The sequence below is a fragment of the Bombina bombina genome, chromosome 5 (genome assembly GCF_027579735.1).
Source record: "Bombina bombina isolate aBomBom1 chromosome 5, aBomBom1.pri, whole genome shotgun sequence".
Lineage (NCBI taxonomy): Eukaryota > Metazoa > Chordata > Amphibia > Anura > Bombinatoridae > Bombina > Bombina bombina.
In genome coordinates this window covers 1,032,681,188-1,032,700,512 of record NC_069503.1, presented here as the reverse complement: position 1 = coordinate 1,032,700,512, position 19,325 = coordinate 1,032,681,188, and the positions used below count along the sequence as shown (strand labels likewise).

Sequence of the window (19,325 nt, the reverse complement as noted above, 5' to 3'; positions counted from 1 at the left end):
AATGTTCAACCTGGGGACGCGTTTATTTTTCAATAGCACCTTTATCGGAAAGTATTAAAAGATTAAAAGTTATTAGTCCAAGTCTGGAAAAATATCTTCGTTAGCTAACATGCAAATTCTGTCTTGGTATAAAGATAATAATGGTTTTCCCAATAATAGTGTCTCACAGTCTCTATTTTTCATGGAAGGATCTTACCTCTGGTTATTCAAAGGATCTTACTCCTGCTTTGTTTAACTTCCTCTGCGTCTAGAGACGCCAAACTTGCTTCCTCCTCCCTGTTTATTTACGTCTCTCACTGACGTCACAGGTATTACCGAGGGAATCTTTTTAACCGAATCTCTGTTTACTTGCGCAAGTCGATGTCAAATACCCTTCACCGCTATCTCCTCTCTTTCTCTATTGGTTATACCGCACACTAGTACATTTGTACGCTGGTACTTTTGCTGGAAAGTTTGAGATGGTGAGACACAGATCCTATGGGTAAAATGCTTCTTTTTCTTAGAAGATTAACACAGCTTCTACGCATTTCACCCGCCTCTTCAGGCTTTATCAAGATGCTGTGTAAGTCTCCCGCTTCTTCTTTTAAATCCCTGCTTTTGATCTTATTGGTCCAATTCTTCTCTTTGCTAATTGGTTCATAGTTTTCAATCCCCTATTGTTCTTTTAACCCTTTATTGTCTTTTGTTTTTTATAAAAAATGAGTAAAAATACTCTCTATATCTTTTAAAACTTTTAAAAAACTTTTAAAAAAACTTGTATACTTAAAAAAGAAACTTATTAACCCTTATACATAGATATAAGATTCTTTTTTTTTTTTTTTAAATGTTTTTTTTTTATTGAGGTTATGCAAATAATATAACAAAGAACAATCAAATACATACAAGGGATGTCAAAATTACAGTATTCCTCAGTTTTTGTTTTTGATTAAGTAACATAACACAGTGTATGCAAAAAAAACTCAAAAATATTTTTACGTAGATATACATTGTGATCCAACACTAAGCACATAAAGACAATGACCATTAATATTTGGAGGGCTGCTAGGTGTGTTCATATCGATGTGAGAAGCTATAATTATGGTGTGCGAATCAGATATTGATAAGTAATAATGTTTAAGTATGTGCATGAAAGTTTGAGTTCTAATAAGTAGGATATATAATGACTCTATCATATTGTAGAGGGGATGACCCCGAACACTAGTGAAGAAAAAGAGAAGGGGGAGAGAAAAACAGAAAAAAAAGGGGGGGGGGGAGTCAAGAGGATAGCGGGAGAGAGTCAGAGGAATGGGAGATAAGGCTGAGAGGGTAAGAGGAACAGATGATCTATTTGACTCGTTGATACTATTTAAGTGGAAGGGGACTTAATTTTCCTCCAGAGTTCCCATGTTTGACAATGCAAGGAGATCTTATTATTTGAGGTGAATATGGGGCTTTCCATAACCTCCAGATAATCCATAATTTTAACCAAGTCTTGCCAACTGGGAATAGTGGGTTGTTTCCATTTACGTGCAATTGTAAGCTTAATGGCCATCAGTAGATAAATGCTAAGGAGACGCACCGGGGAGAAAGGAAGCCCCACCCCAAGATGAAAAAATGCTTTCTGTGGAGTTCGCCAGAGGTTCGGGTCCACTAAGGAGCATCTGTGTGAGAGCATGGCCCATAAGGGCTGCAAGACAGGGCATTCCCACCATATGTGTGCCGGCTGTCCACAGCCTCTCCAGCAAAGCGGAGAATTCACCGGGGATATTTTAAAGATTCGCAATGGAGTGATGTGCCATTGCATGCATATCTTGAGGTATAATTCCAGCAGTGTGACGCAATGTAGGGCCCGTTTGGTCACAGTTACAGCTTTGGACCACTCTTCCTGAGAGGCTTGGAATCCAAAATTTCTTTCCCACATGATAATGTAAGTAGATTTAAAGTAAATGGGGGGATTGAGAATATCCTGGTAGGATATCAATAGTGCTTTAGGGATCTTTATTGCTGTACACCAACGCGATTCCCACTTCGTAGGGGCCCGCAATGGTAGAGCTGTGAATCCCCATGTATTTAATAAGCTTCTCAGCCTCCAAAATTCAAACTGTAACAACTGTGAGGGCTGGAACGTGGAGCAGAAAGTTGTCAGGTTCATCAGTTGTTTGTCAGGAAAGAGGTCCCAAATACTGAAGATTCCATGAGAATGCCATACTGAGGGATGCGAATCTTGAAGAGCAGATAGGAGGCCTGACAGTGTATGGGCTGGAGATGGGTGGGGGGCTATTTGGGGAAGTGATCTTATTTTGTCCCAAAATTTTAAGGCTGACAGAACAATAATATTTTGGATGTTAAAAGCAGCTCTAATGTGCTTACGGATCCAAAGCAGGTCCGACAAAGTCAGTGGGCGAGGTAAGGAAGCTTGTTCAAGCTTCCACCATCTACATTCGGAAGAATCAGAGTTCCATGGACGAATGTGTGCTAATCTAGAGGCTTCATGATAATATGCCAAGTTAGGGGCGCCAGCACCCCCACTCAACATTGGCTGTTGCAAAATTCTAGTTGCTATTCTCGGGTGTTTGTTCTTCCAAATGAATTTGTTACAAAGAAGTTGGAATTTCCCTATAAGAGATTTGGGGATAGGGATCGGCAGCGAACGAAACAGGTATGTGAGCTTGGGCAAGAGAGACATTTTAAAGGCCGTCACCCTGCCCAGCCACGAAATGCTAGGGACATCCCAGCGATTCACAGCTTTCTGAAAGTGATGAAGAAGGGGATAAAAATTAGACTTGACTATAGTCGAAATGTCGGCAGAGAGGAAGACTCCCAAATGCTTAAGACGCTGCTTCGACCAATTGAAGCTGTATTTCTGTTTAAGCATTCAATACTCCCTATCGGGGATGTTGAGTGTATAGGCGTCCATCTTATTCACGTTTAGTTTGTAGTAGCTAACAGTTCCAAAGTGCTGAAGGAGGTCAAATAGTACTGGGAGGGAATGTGTAGGATCACTTAAAATTACTGTGAGATCATCAGCAAACAAAGAAACTTTCTGTATAGACCCAGTTATGTTTACCCCTTTAATGTTATCATTGGAACGAAGTGCCGTGGCCAGTGGTTCTATTGCTAGTGAGAAAATCAGGGGAGACAAGGGACATCCTTGCCTTGTGCCGTTAGTAATCAGAAAGGAAGGGGACGCAAACCCTAATCCTCTAACCGACGCAGAGGGGAATGTGTAGAGAGCCTTTAAAGTGGTCAAAAAGTAAGGTGGAAAGCCAAATTTGTTTAGGACCTCAAAGAGATACAACCAATTTACGTGGTCGAAGGCTTTCTCCGCGTCAAGGGCCAGAGTGGTGCATGGTATGTTCTGTCGCTTGGCCTCTAGGAATATGTTTAAGAGTCGCCGAGTATTATCAGGCCCCTCTCTGCCCGGTGTGAATCCTACCTGATCCCAGTCTATTAGGGAGGGAAGGATGCAGTTGAGTCTATTGGCCAACACTTTAGCAAATAGTTTTGTGTCCAGGTTTAAGAGAGATATGGGACGGAAGTTTTTGCATGTATTAGGGTCCTTACCCAGCTTTGGGATAGCTACTATTGTTGCCGTTAGGAACTCAGGGGGGAGAGATCCTTTGTGTCTTGCCAATGAGAAAACTCTAGCAAGTAGTGGAACAATGAGGGAGCAAAAACGCTTATAAAAGACTGCTGTGAAACCGTCTGGCCCTGGGGCCTTGTGATGTTTTAATGATTTAATAGCTAATTTTATCTCACGTTCCGAAAGGGTAGCATCCATATATGCTTTCTGTTCTTCCGTAAGTGTTGGGAGAGATAACGGGTCGAGAAAGGCTTTGACTGACTCAGATGTAGGGGCAGAGCATTCAGGGGAATCTCTCAAGTTATAAAGGCTTTGATAATATTCAGCAAATGCTCTCCCAATATCTGCGGGAAGACGAACCGGGCCCTTATGCGTTTTTAAATAAGGTATTCTAGCGTCTGCCGTTCTTTTGTTTTAATTTATTGGCCAACATACGATCAGCTTTATTTCCTTTGGCATAATACATTTGTTTAAATTTTTGTACCTGCCACTGTAATCTAGCGTTTTCAATATTGATGATTTGTGCCTTCACTTCTTCTAGTTGTGTTAGGATTTTAGGGTCAAGTGTTTGTTTGTGTTGAAGCGTTAAGGACCTTAGTCTCATGTGGAGTTTTGCAAATGTCTCACCCTGCTTTCTTTTGTGTTTGGAGGCTAGTTTGAGAAATATACCCCTGATATATGCCTTGAGAGAGCTCCAAAGACAATGGTCATTTACTGCCCCATTATCATTAATAGTTATGAATTGTTTGATTTCCTCCTGTATTACATTGACATTATCAATTTCTGCAAACAGGAATTCAGGCAGCTTCCAAGTAGGTCTGGTAGTAGGGGAAGCAGGGAATCGTACTGTTATGTGCATGGGAGAGTAGTCTGACCAAGAGCAATCTTGGATTTGTGCCAACTGTATAGAATCCAGCAACCAGGGTTCACAGAAAACATAATCAATGCGTGAGTAGGAATTATGCACTGCAGAAAAGTATGAATAATCTCTAGTATTAGGATGCAATGATCGCCAAATATCATATAAATTGTAGTGGGTAATTAGGGTATTAAATTGTCTTGCAACCTTAAGTGAGGATGGCTCATAAGTTCTAATCCTGGAGGAACGCCTATCTAGGAGAGTGTCCATGACCATGTTAAAGTCTCCGGCAAGTAGAAGATTGCCACTCTTATGAAGTTCTAATAACCGTAAAAACTTTCTAAGGGATTGATTCTGACCAGTATTAGGTCCATAATACGATTCCAGTGTAAATATAGTACCTTCAAGTTTACATTTTAAGATTAGAAATCGCCCTTGTGGGTCGGCATGAACTTCTAGCTTTTCAAATAAGACACTCTTGTGTATAAGTATTGCCACCCCTCTGAATTTGCTTGTAAAGGATGCAGTCTCAACTACTGGATAGTGTTTAAACCTAAGGGGGATCGGGGTGCCGGCTACCCAGTGGGTCTCCTGTAAAAATGCTACTTTAGATTTTGTGTGATTAAGAAAGCGTAAAAGCCTACTTCGTTTACTAGAAGTGTTAAGACCTCTTACATTGTGGGAAGTGATTGATAGTGCCATATTGTATGAAGATCTGACCTAAAAGGGATGGGGTGAAAGGAAAGTCAGGGTAGAGGAAGGAAGGGAAGGGGAGGGAAGAAGAAAAAAAAAATGGGGATAGAGGAGAGAAAAGATAAAATACAAACTGTATAAAATATATAGTGTTCAGAGTCAGCCCGACCAGAGGTAGAAGTTATATGAAAAGCTAGGTAAGGGTTGCGGTATAGTCAAGAGAAACCACTTAGGTAGTCTCCACTAAAAGAGGAGCACTTTATGGGGGGGGATATTTATAATCTAGGTAAAGGCACCAAGTGCCTATCATTTATGTGATTCCGGGAGGATAGTCGCAGCCAAAAGAGAGTTAAAACTCTAATTAGGGAAGTATTTATTTGGACAATATATAAGGGTGGGTGGCTGCGAGGAATCGCCCACCAATGGTCAGTATGGAACGTGGTCTAAAACCACATTGGTAAAGTATTACAGTGTTCTTGATAAGGGACAGAAAGGAGATAATTTCAATAGATAAGCGTGAAGTTATAAGGGGTTAAGATATTTGAAGTGTGAGCTGTTTGCATAGGAAAAAGGATGAAAGTACAGATGGAGAGTACACCTTAGATGGAGCTAAAGCCTAGGAAAGTAGGACTGTGTAAATGGTAACTACTCTCTTCAGCAAAAATGTAGAAAGTAAATGCTTAAAGGGATCAACTGTACATGGAGAAGGTTAGTTTAGATGAGCATTATGCTAATTGGGATAGACTTGTAGATCATTAAAGCTTAATCATCTACCAGATTGTTATAATATGTTTTCACCATAGGGGTGTAGGTTCCACTGTCTACACTGTTAGATATGGTGTAAATTGAGATATAAAATATGTATGTAGAAAAATGTCTCTTCCTATTGTATATGAATAGTATGGCCCTTTTTTTTACTCGACTCGTGATTTAGTTGAAATCCAATGGTACAAAAACATTAGGGTATTCTCAGTACTTGTTAACAATAAAGTGTATGCAGCCGAATGGCAAAATTGTATAAACATTTACAAATTTAAACCTTTTAAGAAGTTCAACATAATAACTCAATCTGCAGTTCAAAGTTTTCTGCTCTTTAGTCAAGATCATCCCTATGGGCACAGTTCTTCTCCCAAGGGTGATGAAAACATATGCAGAAAGGTCAGCTAGGACTTTGTTTCGGCCAAGCAAACAACAGAGAAAAAACACCAAAAAGTACAGTAATAACAAAGTGAGCCCACCGCTATCATCAGGATGAAATGTAATGTATGTATATACCTTGGGAATTCTGAATGTGGTAATGAGTGAGAGTTTCAAGGTGACTATGTGAATTTATGGAGATTAGGAAGTCTCTGAACTAGTGTCTTAATAAAGTGAGGTTCCAATGGATGAAGTGTTCCTATTCTAACAGTATAGTCTAGAGGTTAACTATGAACTCACTGAGTATCAGTAGTGAGTATGATGACTATCTCGCTAGGTACCATATAGGAGGTGATTGCAAACATATGAGGGGTCAAGATGGGCTCACCTAACTGAGCAGTAAGTTGAATTGGTAAAGAAACATCATATAACAATTAAGAACAATACCAAAATTAACAAATACTTATCAGTCCATCTGCGAAGCGTCATCTTGGGATTTACTGTAGAATCCAGACAAGGATGTTGTCTAGGTGGACAGTCCCATAACGTTAGTTACCCATTACAAACAGAGCAGTCCTACAAAAGGAATTAGGGAGCAACCTAACTGAGTACAATTTAAGTGTCCTTTGGGGCAGATCTTCTAGGTACAGGAGATGTTCTTCTAGGTAACGGCGATGACCACTCAGCTGCTCTGGCATTTAATTGTCGAGATTGATAAGGCGGGCTGGCGTTAGCATCATCAGATGTAGAGGTTAAGTTCCAAGATTTAAGGAGAGCTAAGCCCTGTTTAACATTGTGGATGGTGAATGTTTGGTTTTCTCTGAACACCAATAGCTTGATCGGGTATCCCCATCTATATCAAATATTCTTCTGTCTTAGCACTGAAGTGACATCTGTATACATTCTTCTCTGTTGAAGAGTTCTGGCGGAGAGGTCTGGAAAGATCTGCAGATTGCGGAATTTCTCTGGAAGTGTAGGCTTCTGGAAATGTGCTCTCTGCACTCTCTCTTTATACGTGAAGTAGTGAAGTCGTACGATAACATCACGTGGTTGATCTTCTGATAGGCCCTTGGGTCTAAGGGAGCGGTGAGCTCTATCTATCAAATTCTCAGACTCTGAAGATATTGGAGCCAGCTGTTGGAATAGATCTTTCAGGAAGGGCTGCAGATCATTGGAAGTAACAGATTCCGGCACCCCCCGGATCCTTAGGTTGTTGCGCCGGGACCTGTCCTCAAGGTCTGCAATCTTGTCCTCAACTGAGTCCATGTATTCAGATAGATTTTGAGCATACGTCATGCAGGTAGATTGTTCAGTAGCTAGATCCTCACAGCGTCTCTCAAGCATGTCATTAGCTCATTAGTGGATGAAATTTCTTTCTTTAGTTCCGCCGTTGAGGCAGATAGATTTGCTGCAAAGGAGGAGTGATGATCGTCCAACATGCTTTTTAAAGAATCTAGTATGAAGGTAGGCGTCACAGCCTCACCAGAACCTTGTTGGATATTTTTTAAGGCTGACATAGGGAATTCTGAGGAATCAGAGCTAGGTGAGTCAGGGGGCTCTAGAATATTATGTTGTTCCGGTAACACCGGATTAAAATGATCCATGACTGTCTTTTTTTGTGGGAATCGTGGTTTATTTTTCTTCCTTTGGGATTGTGACATGGTTATTTGTAGTTGGTATGTCACAGTCTGCACCGTAGAATATATGTGCTCACTTTAAATTGCAACAAATAAGCTTCCTAATCCTTTCCTTAAAAACAATTCCCCTTACTTCAGGAGATAAGTAGTATCAGAAAGTGTGGAACACTGATGTTAAGGTGGGTTTCCTGCGACCAAGTACAGGGAGTTTATTTCATGGTTGCAGAGTTAGGGTTATTATTGGAATGGAGTATCATATGCAGGCAATGGTGGTATTGTAGAAAGTTGTTTTAAATCAAGACAGTACCCCTGTTCCAGATGCTGCAAAGCACTAATAAACAAACCCTCTGCTGTCCTTCCCTGCAAGGCCTTAAACAATGGCTTGTGGTATAGATAGGAATGTTCAACAACAAAATTCACAACTTCTCTGTGAGAAAGATGTTAATGAAATTCAGGCCTTTCAGATATATCCCGCCCTGGCAAATGGGTATATGTGCCTAAGTGGTTATAAGGCACAAGTGTTACTCAGGGCCTCTGCTTGGCTCTTAACTTGAGGCTCAATGTAATTTGTCAGTGTCCCCTTTATTAGCTGTAGCGGTGCACTCTGAGATCAGTGTAAAAGTATCAGACACTGAGACGCAAGCGGATCGCTGCACTGACCGCGTGGTTTATGGCAAAGAGCCAAGATGGCGTCTCCTCCGTGCTGCGGGTAACTGCTGGGCTGCTATAAGGCTCTTCCTTTAAGTGCTACGATGTGGAGCACCAGAGTCTGTTCAGAGGTGAAGTGTGTTAGCGGGAATAGGCTCCGCTATTTTTGTTGGGCTCCGGATTGAATTTGCCCCTATAAAATGTCACGGGCTCTTAAGGCTGCATATGTTCAGCCAATACTCAATTGTTCCCCTCACTTGTCGTTGTGCCAGGGTCTTGTAAGGAAGGTGGGAAAAGTTTTAGGAGAAGAAATTAGTAAAACAAAACAATAAAAAGGGATTTTTTGCAGGGTTTTAGATAATTTGCTAGAGGAGCTCAATCTAAGTGCGACTGGCTTCTCCCGGTGTTGGCTCCGCCCCCTCTAGATATAAGATTCTAATTTACAAATTCTGAAATATTTTGAGCAGATTGATCAGAATATATTTAAATTAATTGGAATCTTTTTTTTACTATAATTAAATAGTAGTTTTAAAAGATATAGAGAGTATTTTTACTCGTTTTTTATAAGAACTTATAAACCGTATAATTTATCAGGCTATGGTAAAAAGGCAACCAAGGTACAACAAAAGACAAAAAGGGGTTAAAAGAACAATAGGGGATTTCCAATAAAGGAGCTATTGAAAAATAAAAGCATCCCTAGGTTGAACATTTGAATTTTTAAAAAAAGAAATATACATACCCTGACTTTGGCAATTAATCATTTTGTACCAATATAGTTATCTTTCTTTAATGGTGGTATTTTAGATTATGGTGTTTTAAATGGTAATTATAAGACTGTTACTACATTTTATACTTGGAATATGATGAATTAAATCGTTTGAGAGTATATTAAGGATATTTGCTTAAACAAATGGACAATCAAGATTTATAGCAAATATAGTGTAAGAAACATCCTGCTTCCTAATCGAGTAAACATTGACTAACAGAAGAAACAAAGTATAAATATAAGCTAAGTAAAATATCAATAACAGTAAACCAATCAATGTTTAATCCTAATAGTTTTTAATGAGTGTATTATACATTTATAGTAATCATTTAATTATATATGTATATGTTTTGACCTAAATTAAATAAACACATTTTGATGTTTTAGAAAAATTATTCTAGCTTTTCCATTCGACTATTTGAGAGTTAAACAAATAATAGAAGTTTTTAAACAAAAGTTTGTCACATAAAGATTGTCATAAAGACTAAATGGTTACATGTATGTCACAGTTTATATAAACTAATATATTTGTATAGGTATTCACTTGTTTTTTTTTACACTACACTTTTTAAATTGATTTATAATATAATAACAATAGTTATTCTGTAAAATATTAGAATATTATTCATCTAACCCACCCTATCAGCTTCTTTAGCGCCCTCCTCGTATAAAATTAAAACATTGATAAATTATTCTTCTTTAGGAAGGAAATAAGTCTAGGAGTGGCTAAGAATAGGAGTATAGTTAGCTCTAACGTTAAACACTTTCTACAACCACAAGCGTCACATCAACATGTGCAATGCCAAGAGTCAGCTGGAGTAGTGTAAAGCATGCCAGCACTGGACTCTGGAACAGTAAAAATGTATTCTCTGGAGTGATGAATCATTCTTCACAATCTGGCAGTCTGATGCAAGGATCTGGGTGTGACAGATGACAGGAGACCATTACATACAGAAATGCATAGTGACTTCTGTAAAGTTTGCTGGAAGTGGGATGGTCTGGGGCTGTATTTTAATACTTTGGGCTAGGCCCATTAGTTCCAGTGAGGGGTCATCTTAATGCTACAGGATACAAAGATATTTTAGACAAGTACATGCTTCCAACTTTGTGGCAACTGTTCCAGCATGAGTGTGCAAAAAACAAGGTCCATAAAGACATGGTTTGATGAGTTAAATTTGGAGGAACTCAAGTGGCCTGCACAGATCCCTGATCTCAACCCCATTGAAAGCCTTTTGGATGAATTGGAAAGCAGATTGTGAGCTAAACCTTCTCATCCAACATCAGTGTCTGACTTCTTAAATGTTATTTTGAGATAAATGAGCAAAAACTTTAAATACAGGTCTTAAATCTGCAGATTGGCTCAAGGTTATCTTGCAGGGCTCAAATACCAGTGAAAGTTTATTTTTAAATATTTTTTGTGAGTTTGATGGATAAATTTTTTGGCCTCTTTCTAACAGGGAGTACCAACACTCAATGAGTCTCAAAACTCGTCCTCCCATTTTTGTCATAAATGTAAGCTTTTGATCTGATGTAGATTGCTCAAACATCAAATACATATTTGAAATAAGGCACATGTACCGGATAGAAGAGAGGCACAATTTTTCAACAGCTGTGACTGAAACACGTACATGAAATACGAAAAACACGTACACGAATCATCAATGAACCCACAATGTTTTTAAAATAATTAATGTCATTAACTTAAACTTCTTTGGTAATCGCCATATAACTCTGCTGAGATCATGGCTCATGGGGTCTAACTTAAAATGTGACTTAATGATATAATATAATTTTTGCAATGCTAATTAAATAGTCATTAGGGTGATGGCTTTAAAACTGTGTACGATCATCCTAATGGTGTAAGTAAGTTACACTATTTGTATGACCCATTAATAATTTCCAATCCACTAATTATAGAATGAATAGTTTAATTTTGACAAGCTCGCATTTACACCTATCTAATATATTAAAAAGCTCAGTCTGAATTGCTTGAATGATCTTTTTTGTGTATGTAATGATTTATGTAGGGCCATGTTTAGTTAACATGCATAACTGTTTTGTTAGGATCTGGTGGAAGACTGGCTACCCTCTTACTGTGCTGAGTAGACCACCAGAGCCCTCATTATATCTTTTAAATGACCAAATCAACATATTATTGTGAGGGCTTACTGTTTTCATCTGGCTAGAGGTTGTGCGTTTATTTAGTAGGCTTTGCTCTATCATATATGCAGTTAGGTCCACATGTGGTATGTTTCTTACATCTTGGGGACTTAATTATGCGGTCATCCTTTTTGTATTGAATTTTGTCAGGAAAGGATGCAGTGCCATCCTTCATCAATCTGATCTCACCATTCTGTGTAAATATAATTTATATAGTTTCATTATGCAAAATGAGTTCACTTAGTTCACTAATTTACTTTTCAGAATGAATAAATTTATATACCTATAATTTCCTGTCTCCTTGTATAATAATAACCATTTCCCTGCATTATCTTTTGTTTCTATAGGAACTACAATACCTCATTTGCTTAATAGCACATCAAACAACCTGTACTTAAATTTCCAGTCAGATATCAGTGTTGCAGCTGCTGGATTCCATCTTGAATACACAGGTAATAATTATTATTTGTGTATTATGAAATCTTGAACAAGAAAACATTTTTAAATTATGCCAGCTCTATTTTGTTCAATACAAAATTGTTAAGCTCTACATTCATGAAAAGAATGACAACAATGAGATATCCCATCATTGAAATAGTTAGGACTCAACACACTATATAGGTGGACAATCATGCTAAGTAATATTGCTTGTATATAACCATGTGTTTAACCCCTGTAAAGTGATTAAAACAATTTATTACCGTCTGCTCCAGAGCAGCAATGCACTGAACATATCTGGCAAGCCAATGACAAGAGATAAACCACTAATCACCAGAGAACAAAGTAAATTTGAAAATAGAAATTAATTTAAAATCATCTTAAAATTGCATACTGAATCGTGCAAGTTTAATCTTAAAGGACCACTCAATGCAGTAGTATTGCATAATTAACAAGTACATAATTAAAAGAAAATTCAATAACACCTAGTCTAAATTTCAAATAAGCAGTAGATTTGTTTTCTGACAAAAAAAAATTTCTCCTTTTATCCAGCCCACTGTATCATGTGACAACCAATCAGAGACTAGTATACATATACCTTGTAAGCTTGTGCACATGCTCAGTAGGATCTTGTTCCCCAGAAAGTGTGACTATAAAAAGACTGTGCAAATTTTGATAATGCAACTAAATTGGAAAGTGTTTTAAAACTGTATACTCTATCTCAATCATAAATATTTATTTTGACTTGCGTGTCCCTTTGATTTTCCTATCTCTATAAATCTGTGAAGATTAAAATGCAACTCAACAATAAGACACAACAGTTTTTGCGTATAAGCAAGTAGTAAACACCTTCCCCACACATACAGGGAGTGCAGAATTATTAGGCAAGTTGTATTTTTGAGGATTAATTTTATTATTGAACAACAACCATGTTCTCAATGAACCCAAAAAACTCATTAATATCAAAGCTGAATAGTTTTGGAAGTAGTTTTTAGTTTGTTTTTAGTTATAGCTATTTTAGGGGGATATCTATGTGTGCAGGTGACTATTACTGTGCATAATTATTAGGCAACTTAACAAAAAACAAATATATACCCATTTCAATTATTTATTTTTACCAGTGAAACCAATATAACATCTCAACATTCACAAATATACATTTCTGACATTCAAAAACAAAACAAAAACAAATCAGTGACCAATATAGCCACCTTTCTTTGCAAGGACACTCAAAAGCCTGCCATCCATGGATTCTGTCAGTGTTTTGATCTGTTCACCATCAACATTGCGTGCAGCAGCAACCACAGCCTCCCAGACACTGTTCAGAGAGGTGTACTGTTTTCCCTCCTTGTAAATCTCACATTTGATGATGGACCACAGGTTCTCAATGGGGTTCAGATCAGGTGAACAAGGAGGCCATGTCATTAGATTTTCTTCTTTTATACCCTTTCTTGCCAGCCACGCTGTGGAGTACTTGGACTCGTGTGATGGAGCATTGTCCTGCATGAAAATCATGTTTTTCTTGAAGGATGCAGACTTCTTCCTGTACCACTGCTTGAAGAAGGTGTCTTCCAGAAACTGGCAGTAGGACTGGGAGTTGAGCTTGACTCCATCCTCAACCCGAAAAGGCCCCACAAGCTCATCTTTGATGATACCAGCCCAAACCAGTACTCCACCTCCACCTTGCTGGCGTCTGAGTCGGACTGGAGCTCTCTGCCCTTTACCAATCCAGCCACGGGCCCATCCATCTGGCCCATCAAGACTCACTCTCATTTCATCAGTCCATAAAACCTTAGAAAAATCAGTCTTGAGATATTTCTTGGCCCAGTCTTGACGTTTCAGCTTGTGTGTCTTGTTCAGTGGTGGTCGTCTTTCAGCCTTTCTTACCTTGGCCATGTCTCTGAGTATTGCACACCTTGTGCTTTTGGGCACTCCAGTGATGTTGCAGCTCTGAAATATGGCCAAACTGGTGGCAAGTGGCATCTTGGCAGCTGCACGCTTGACTTTTCTCAGTTCATGGGCAGTTATTTTGCGCCTTGGTTTTTCCACACGCTTCTTGCGACCCTGTTGACTATTTTGAATGAAACGCTTGATTGTTCGATGATCACGCTTCAGAAGCTTTGCAATTTTAAGAGTGCTGCATCCCTCTGCAAGATATCTCACTATTTTTGACTTTTCTGAGCCTGTCAAGTCCTTCTTTTGACCCATTTTGCCAAAGGAAAGGAAGTTGCCTAATAATTATGCACACCTGATATAGGGTGTTGATGTCATTAGACCACACCCCTTCTCATTACAGAGATGCACATCACCTAATATGCTTAATCGGTAGTAGGCTTTCGAGCCTATACAGCTTGGAGTAAGATAACATGCATAAAGAGGATGATGTGGTCAAAATACTAATTTGCCTAATAATCCTGCACTCACTGTAATAACAGCACAGATAACCCCATGTATAAGCTAAGCAACAATACTTATACTAATTTGTGTTCCAATTTTAACAATAAATCATTTTAAAGAAGGAACCCAATAGTCCATGATCCTTTAAATTGCTGTTTAATTAACTGGTAATACTTTCTCAAATAATGAGATAGAAGCATGTGCTAATACCATGAAAACCTTGCTTGCTGACGGATCTCAAGGGTTGATCTTGTGAAGTCATTTAAAAGGTAATGTTCAATTAGCAAAGTCATATAATTACAATACATATCCTTCAATTTACGGCAAAAGACCAAGGTAATTATTTGTAATATATGAAATGTTTGCTGTATTTTATGGCTTTTTCTGATGGTAAAAAACACGTAATTGCCTATATTTGTGTAAAAGGCAAACATTCTCAGAAATGGTCATTGTATTTCCACTCAGTTGACAAAATTGTAATTCTGGACTCAATATTTGTGCACTTGTTAATGTTTGAATCTAGTATGGGGGAATATTTTATGTATATGTTTTTGTGATGATTTTAGCTTAACACATATTGTAAAATTATAATGATTGATTTTGATTGTTTTAAAAAGGTCCAATACATATGATAAATACAAAGGTGTATCTGTCAGGGTTTTTTCCCTGTTTTGTTTGCCATGTGCTGCTGGCAGCCATTTTAATCACCTCTCTTGCTGACTATGGTGCATTGTGGGGGATGCTGCTCATTTCCTGCACTTCCTTTTATGACCAGACTGGTGTGCATTATCTGTGTGAGACAGGATGCAGTCTCAGAATTGTGATGTCATCACTTAGTATTTAAAGGGCCTCTGTTCAGTATGCTTTGCCTTTGCGTTGTCTCAGACCTGTTTGTGAGAGTTCCTGTGTATTACCTGGTTGTCTGACATCATTTCTGGTTCCTGATCCCTGGCTTGTACCTGACTCTGCTGTTTTCCTTGTTCCTGATTCCGGCTCGTCTGGCTATTTGCTTTGGCTCCTGACTCGGCTTGTCTGACTACCAGCTCTGGTTTTGACTCCTGGCTTGTTATTTGACTTGTGTACTTTTTATTATTTTTTGTTATTAATAAAGGTGTGATTATTTTTGCACTTCTTGTCTCAGTCTTATTCCTGGCACCCTGACATTACGCAAAGGCCATGAATCCTGATGGTGCTAATAATCCACCTTTACCGGCCATCATTTCCAGGATGGATGAAAAGGATCACCGCTTGGATCAATTTGCACTAGCCCTACAAAGCCTGCTGACTCACACTGCACATTTGAACCAAAGTGTCCCACAAGTTATGGCTGCTCCTGTTTCCGCTGCTGCACCTAGTCCTACCAGGAGCATGTCCGATTCTGCACCTCTACCTCAGTGATATGGAGGTGATACTATTCAGTGCAGAGGGTTTTTGAACCAGGTGGGCATTTACTTTGAGATGTTACCTCAGGCGTTTCCCTCTTACAGAGCTAAGGTGGGATTTCTCATCTCGTTACTCTCTGACACAGCTCTTGCCTGGGCTAATCCCTTGTGGGAGACAAATAAACCTGTGATTTCAAATGACCCTGAATTTGTGGCCACCTTTCGAAGGGTATTTGATGTTCTGGCTCGCTCCTCCTCTGCTTCTAAACAACTCATGTCCATTCAGCAAGGTTGGTTGGAACAATGAAGCCCTTGTTGCTGCCTTCTTTCATGGTCTCTCTGATGCGATTAAAGACAAAGTTGCTGCCAGAGATTTACCAAAGGATCTCGAGGCATTGGTGTCTTTTTTAATCCTAATTGACATCGGAACTCAGAGAGAGGCCTTCTTTCAAGGAACGCTCACGGAAGCCTCCTGTTCCGTTGTCTCCTACGTGTTTGTTCCCACCCATGCCTCCCTTTCCTCCCATGCCTCCTGGTCCCGAGTCACCAGGTACTGCTGAGCCGATGCAGTTGGGATTCACGCATCTCTCTGCGGTGAAGAGGGCCTTTAGGAGGAGGGAGGGGCTCTGCCTCTATTGTGGGTTACAGGGCCACCTTTTGAAGTCTTGTCCTACACAGCCGGGAAACGCTCACACCTAAGGTCCGGTCAGGGGCAGACCTTGGGTGGTTTATCCTCGTCCCTGGAACCGCTTAAGGAGAAACCTTTGGTCATGGTTGTCCTTTCCTGGGTGGACACCTCCATAGTCACCCAGGCTCTTGTTGACTCCAGTGCTGCGGGCTATTTCATTGAAAGTTCTTTTGTATCAAAGCACTCCATTCCTGTTTTGCCTTGGTCTGTTCCGCTTGCTATTGAGGCCATTGATAGCAGACCCCTTCAGTCCACACTCTTTACTCACGAAACTGCTCCGTTGTCCATGGCTGTTAGGGCTCTCCATTTTGAAACCCTCCAGTTCCAGTTGATAAACTCTCCGCATTTTCAGGTTGTTCTGGGTTATCCCTGGCTCCAAAAGCACAATCCCAGTCTTGACTGGCACAGGTCCAAAATTTTGTTGTGGTCCCGCAATGTATTTTCACTTGTCTTCGGAAACCAGTTAACGTCTTGTGCACTTCTTCGGTATTTCAATTGCAAGAGGAGTACCGAGAGTTCCTAGATGTTTTTGACAAGGTGCGTGCCGGTACATTGCCTCCTTACCGGTCTTACGATTGTGCCATAGACCTGCAACCCGGAGCCATTCCTCCTCGGGCCGGGTTTACCCTATGTCTGTTGCAGAGAATTGTGCTATGGAGAAGTATGTTGCCGATGCTCTGTTGTGGGGGATCATCCGCAAATCCTGCTCTCCTGCAGGGGCTGGCTTCTTCTTTGTAAAGAAAAAGGGTGGCGAGTTAAGACCATGCATCAATTATAGGGGTCTTAATTGTCTTACTATTAAGAATACTTACCTTATTCCGCTCATTACGGAACTCTTTGACCGCCTCAAGGGAGCTAAGGTCTTTACTAAACTAGATTTGAGAGGAGCGTACAATCTCGTTAGGATCAAGGAGGGCCACGAATGGAAAACAGCGTGTAACACCAGGAGCGGGCATTATGAGTATCTTTTAATGCCCTTTGGCCTATGTAATGCTCCTGCTGTTTTCCAGGGATTTATTAATGATGTCCTACGAGGTATGTTGCAACAGTGTGTTGTGGTGTACTTAGACGGCACTTAGACGGCATCCTCATACACTCACCCACACTTTAGGCTCATTGTTCTGATGTTACACGGGTTCTTCAGAGACTACGTGAGAACGGCCTGTTTTGTAAACTCGAGAAATGTTCCATCAGACTCAAGTAACCTTCCTAGGTTATGTTATCTTCATTGCAGGTTCTCCATGGATCCTGACAAGTTATCTGCAGTTCTGCAGTGGCCTCGCCCAGTTGGTCTTCGGTCTATTCAATGTTTTTTGGGGTTCGCCAATTACTATAGAAAGTTTATTAAAAACTTTTCTTCCTTGGTCAAACCTATTACAGACATGACCCGTAAAGAGAATGATCCACTCCATTGGTCACCTACTGCCATTAAGGCTTTTGATAGTCTTAAGCCTTTGCTGCTACTCCAGTTCTGGCTCATCCTAACCCTGTCCTGCCTTTTGTTCTTGAGATCGATGCGTCTGAGACTGTAGTAGGTGCCCTATTGTCTCAACGTCCTACACCTGATGGTTCCTTGCATCCGTGTGGTTTCTTCTCTAAGAAATTGTCTCCAGCAGAGTGCAATTATGAAATTGGCGACAGGGAATTACTGGCCATAATTTTGGCACTCAAGGAATGGAGGCATCTTCTCGAGGGTACTAGCATGCCAGTGCTCATTCTTACTGACCACAAGAATTTAACTTATCTATCTGAAGCAAAATGTTTGTCGCCCTGACAGGCCAGATGGGTGCTATTTTTGTCTCGGTTTAATTATGTGGTCTCCTACCTGCCTGGTAGTAAGAATGTTAGGGCTGATGCCCTCTCTCGACAATTTTTGCCTCTGTCCAAGGAGGAGTCTGTACCTACTCCTGTTATACCTCCTGACCATATTTTAGCTACCATACGTACTAATTTGACTTCTCCCTTTGGGGAGGAGATCCTGGCTGCACAAACCAATGCACATCCTGAGAAACCTAGTGGTAAGTGTTTTGTTCCTGAGAATCTTTGAACTAAACTTTTGCACACTTACCACTTTCCTAAAGCCGCAGGTCACCCAGGCAAGAACCAAATGATTTCGTCTGTCACTCGACAATTCTGGTGGCCAGGTCTTTGTTCTGATGTTGCTGCGTATGTTACCTCCTGCTCAGTTTGTGCACAGAATAAGACTCCTCCGTCTTCCTGTGGGTCTTCTTCAACCTATTGCTAATGGTGAGCGTCCTTGGACACATGTTTCCATGGACTTCATTGCTGAGCTCCCTGTTTCCAATGGCTATATTGTTATCCTTATGGTGGTTGACTGTTTTAATAAAATGTCACTTTGCATTCCCTTGATGAAGTTGCCTACCGCTCAGGAGCTTGCTTCAATTTTTGCCCAGGAGGTCTTCCATTTACATGGGCTACCCAAGGAGATAGTGTCAGACTGGGGTAGCCAGTTTGTCTCCAGATTTTGGCGTTCCTTTTGTGCTCAAATGGGGATCCAGCTTTCCTTCTCCTCTGCATATCACCCTCAATCCAATGGGGCTGCGAAATGGTCTAATCAAGCTCTGGAACAGTTCCTCCATTGCTATGTCTCAGATCACCACAATAATTGGTCTGAATTGTTACCTTGGGCAGAGTTTGCTCGTAATAGTGCTATTAATGCTTCCTCCAAGTTATCCCCGTTCATGGCGAATTATGGGTTTCAACAATCCTTGTTGGCCGATTCATTCATGTCTCAGGGTATTCCAGCTTTGGAGGAGCATCTTCAGCAACTCCATTCCACGTGGGTGCAGATTCAGGATTGCCTTCATCGTTCTATGCAACACCAAAAGTTCCAGGCTGATCGTAGGCATCTGCCTATAGCCTTCCTACCAGGTTGGTGAGAGAGTTTGGCTGTCCTCCCGCAACTTGAACCTTCATGTGCCTTCCAATAAACTGGCT

The 19,325-nt window shown here is 40.2% G+C and overlaps 1 protein-coding gene across 1 annotated transcript in view; it reads left to right on the top strand.

The window, feature by feature from the left end:
- CSMD3 (CUB and Sushi multiple domains 3) overlaps positions 1-19,325 on the top strand; it is a 1,747,434-nt gene that overhangs the window by 1,363,998 nt on the left and 364,111 nt on the right. The window contains 1 exon segment of the mRNA XM_053715303.1: positions 11,810-11,914. Within this exon segment, the coding sequence (XP_053571278.1) occupies positions 11,810-11,914 (105 nt within the window).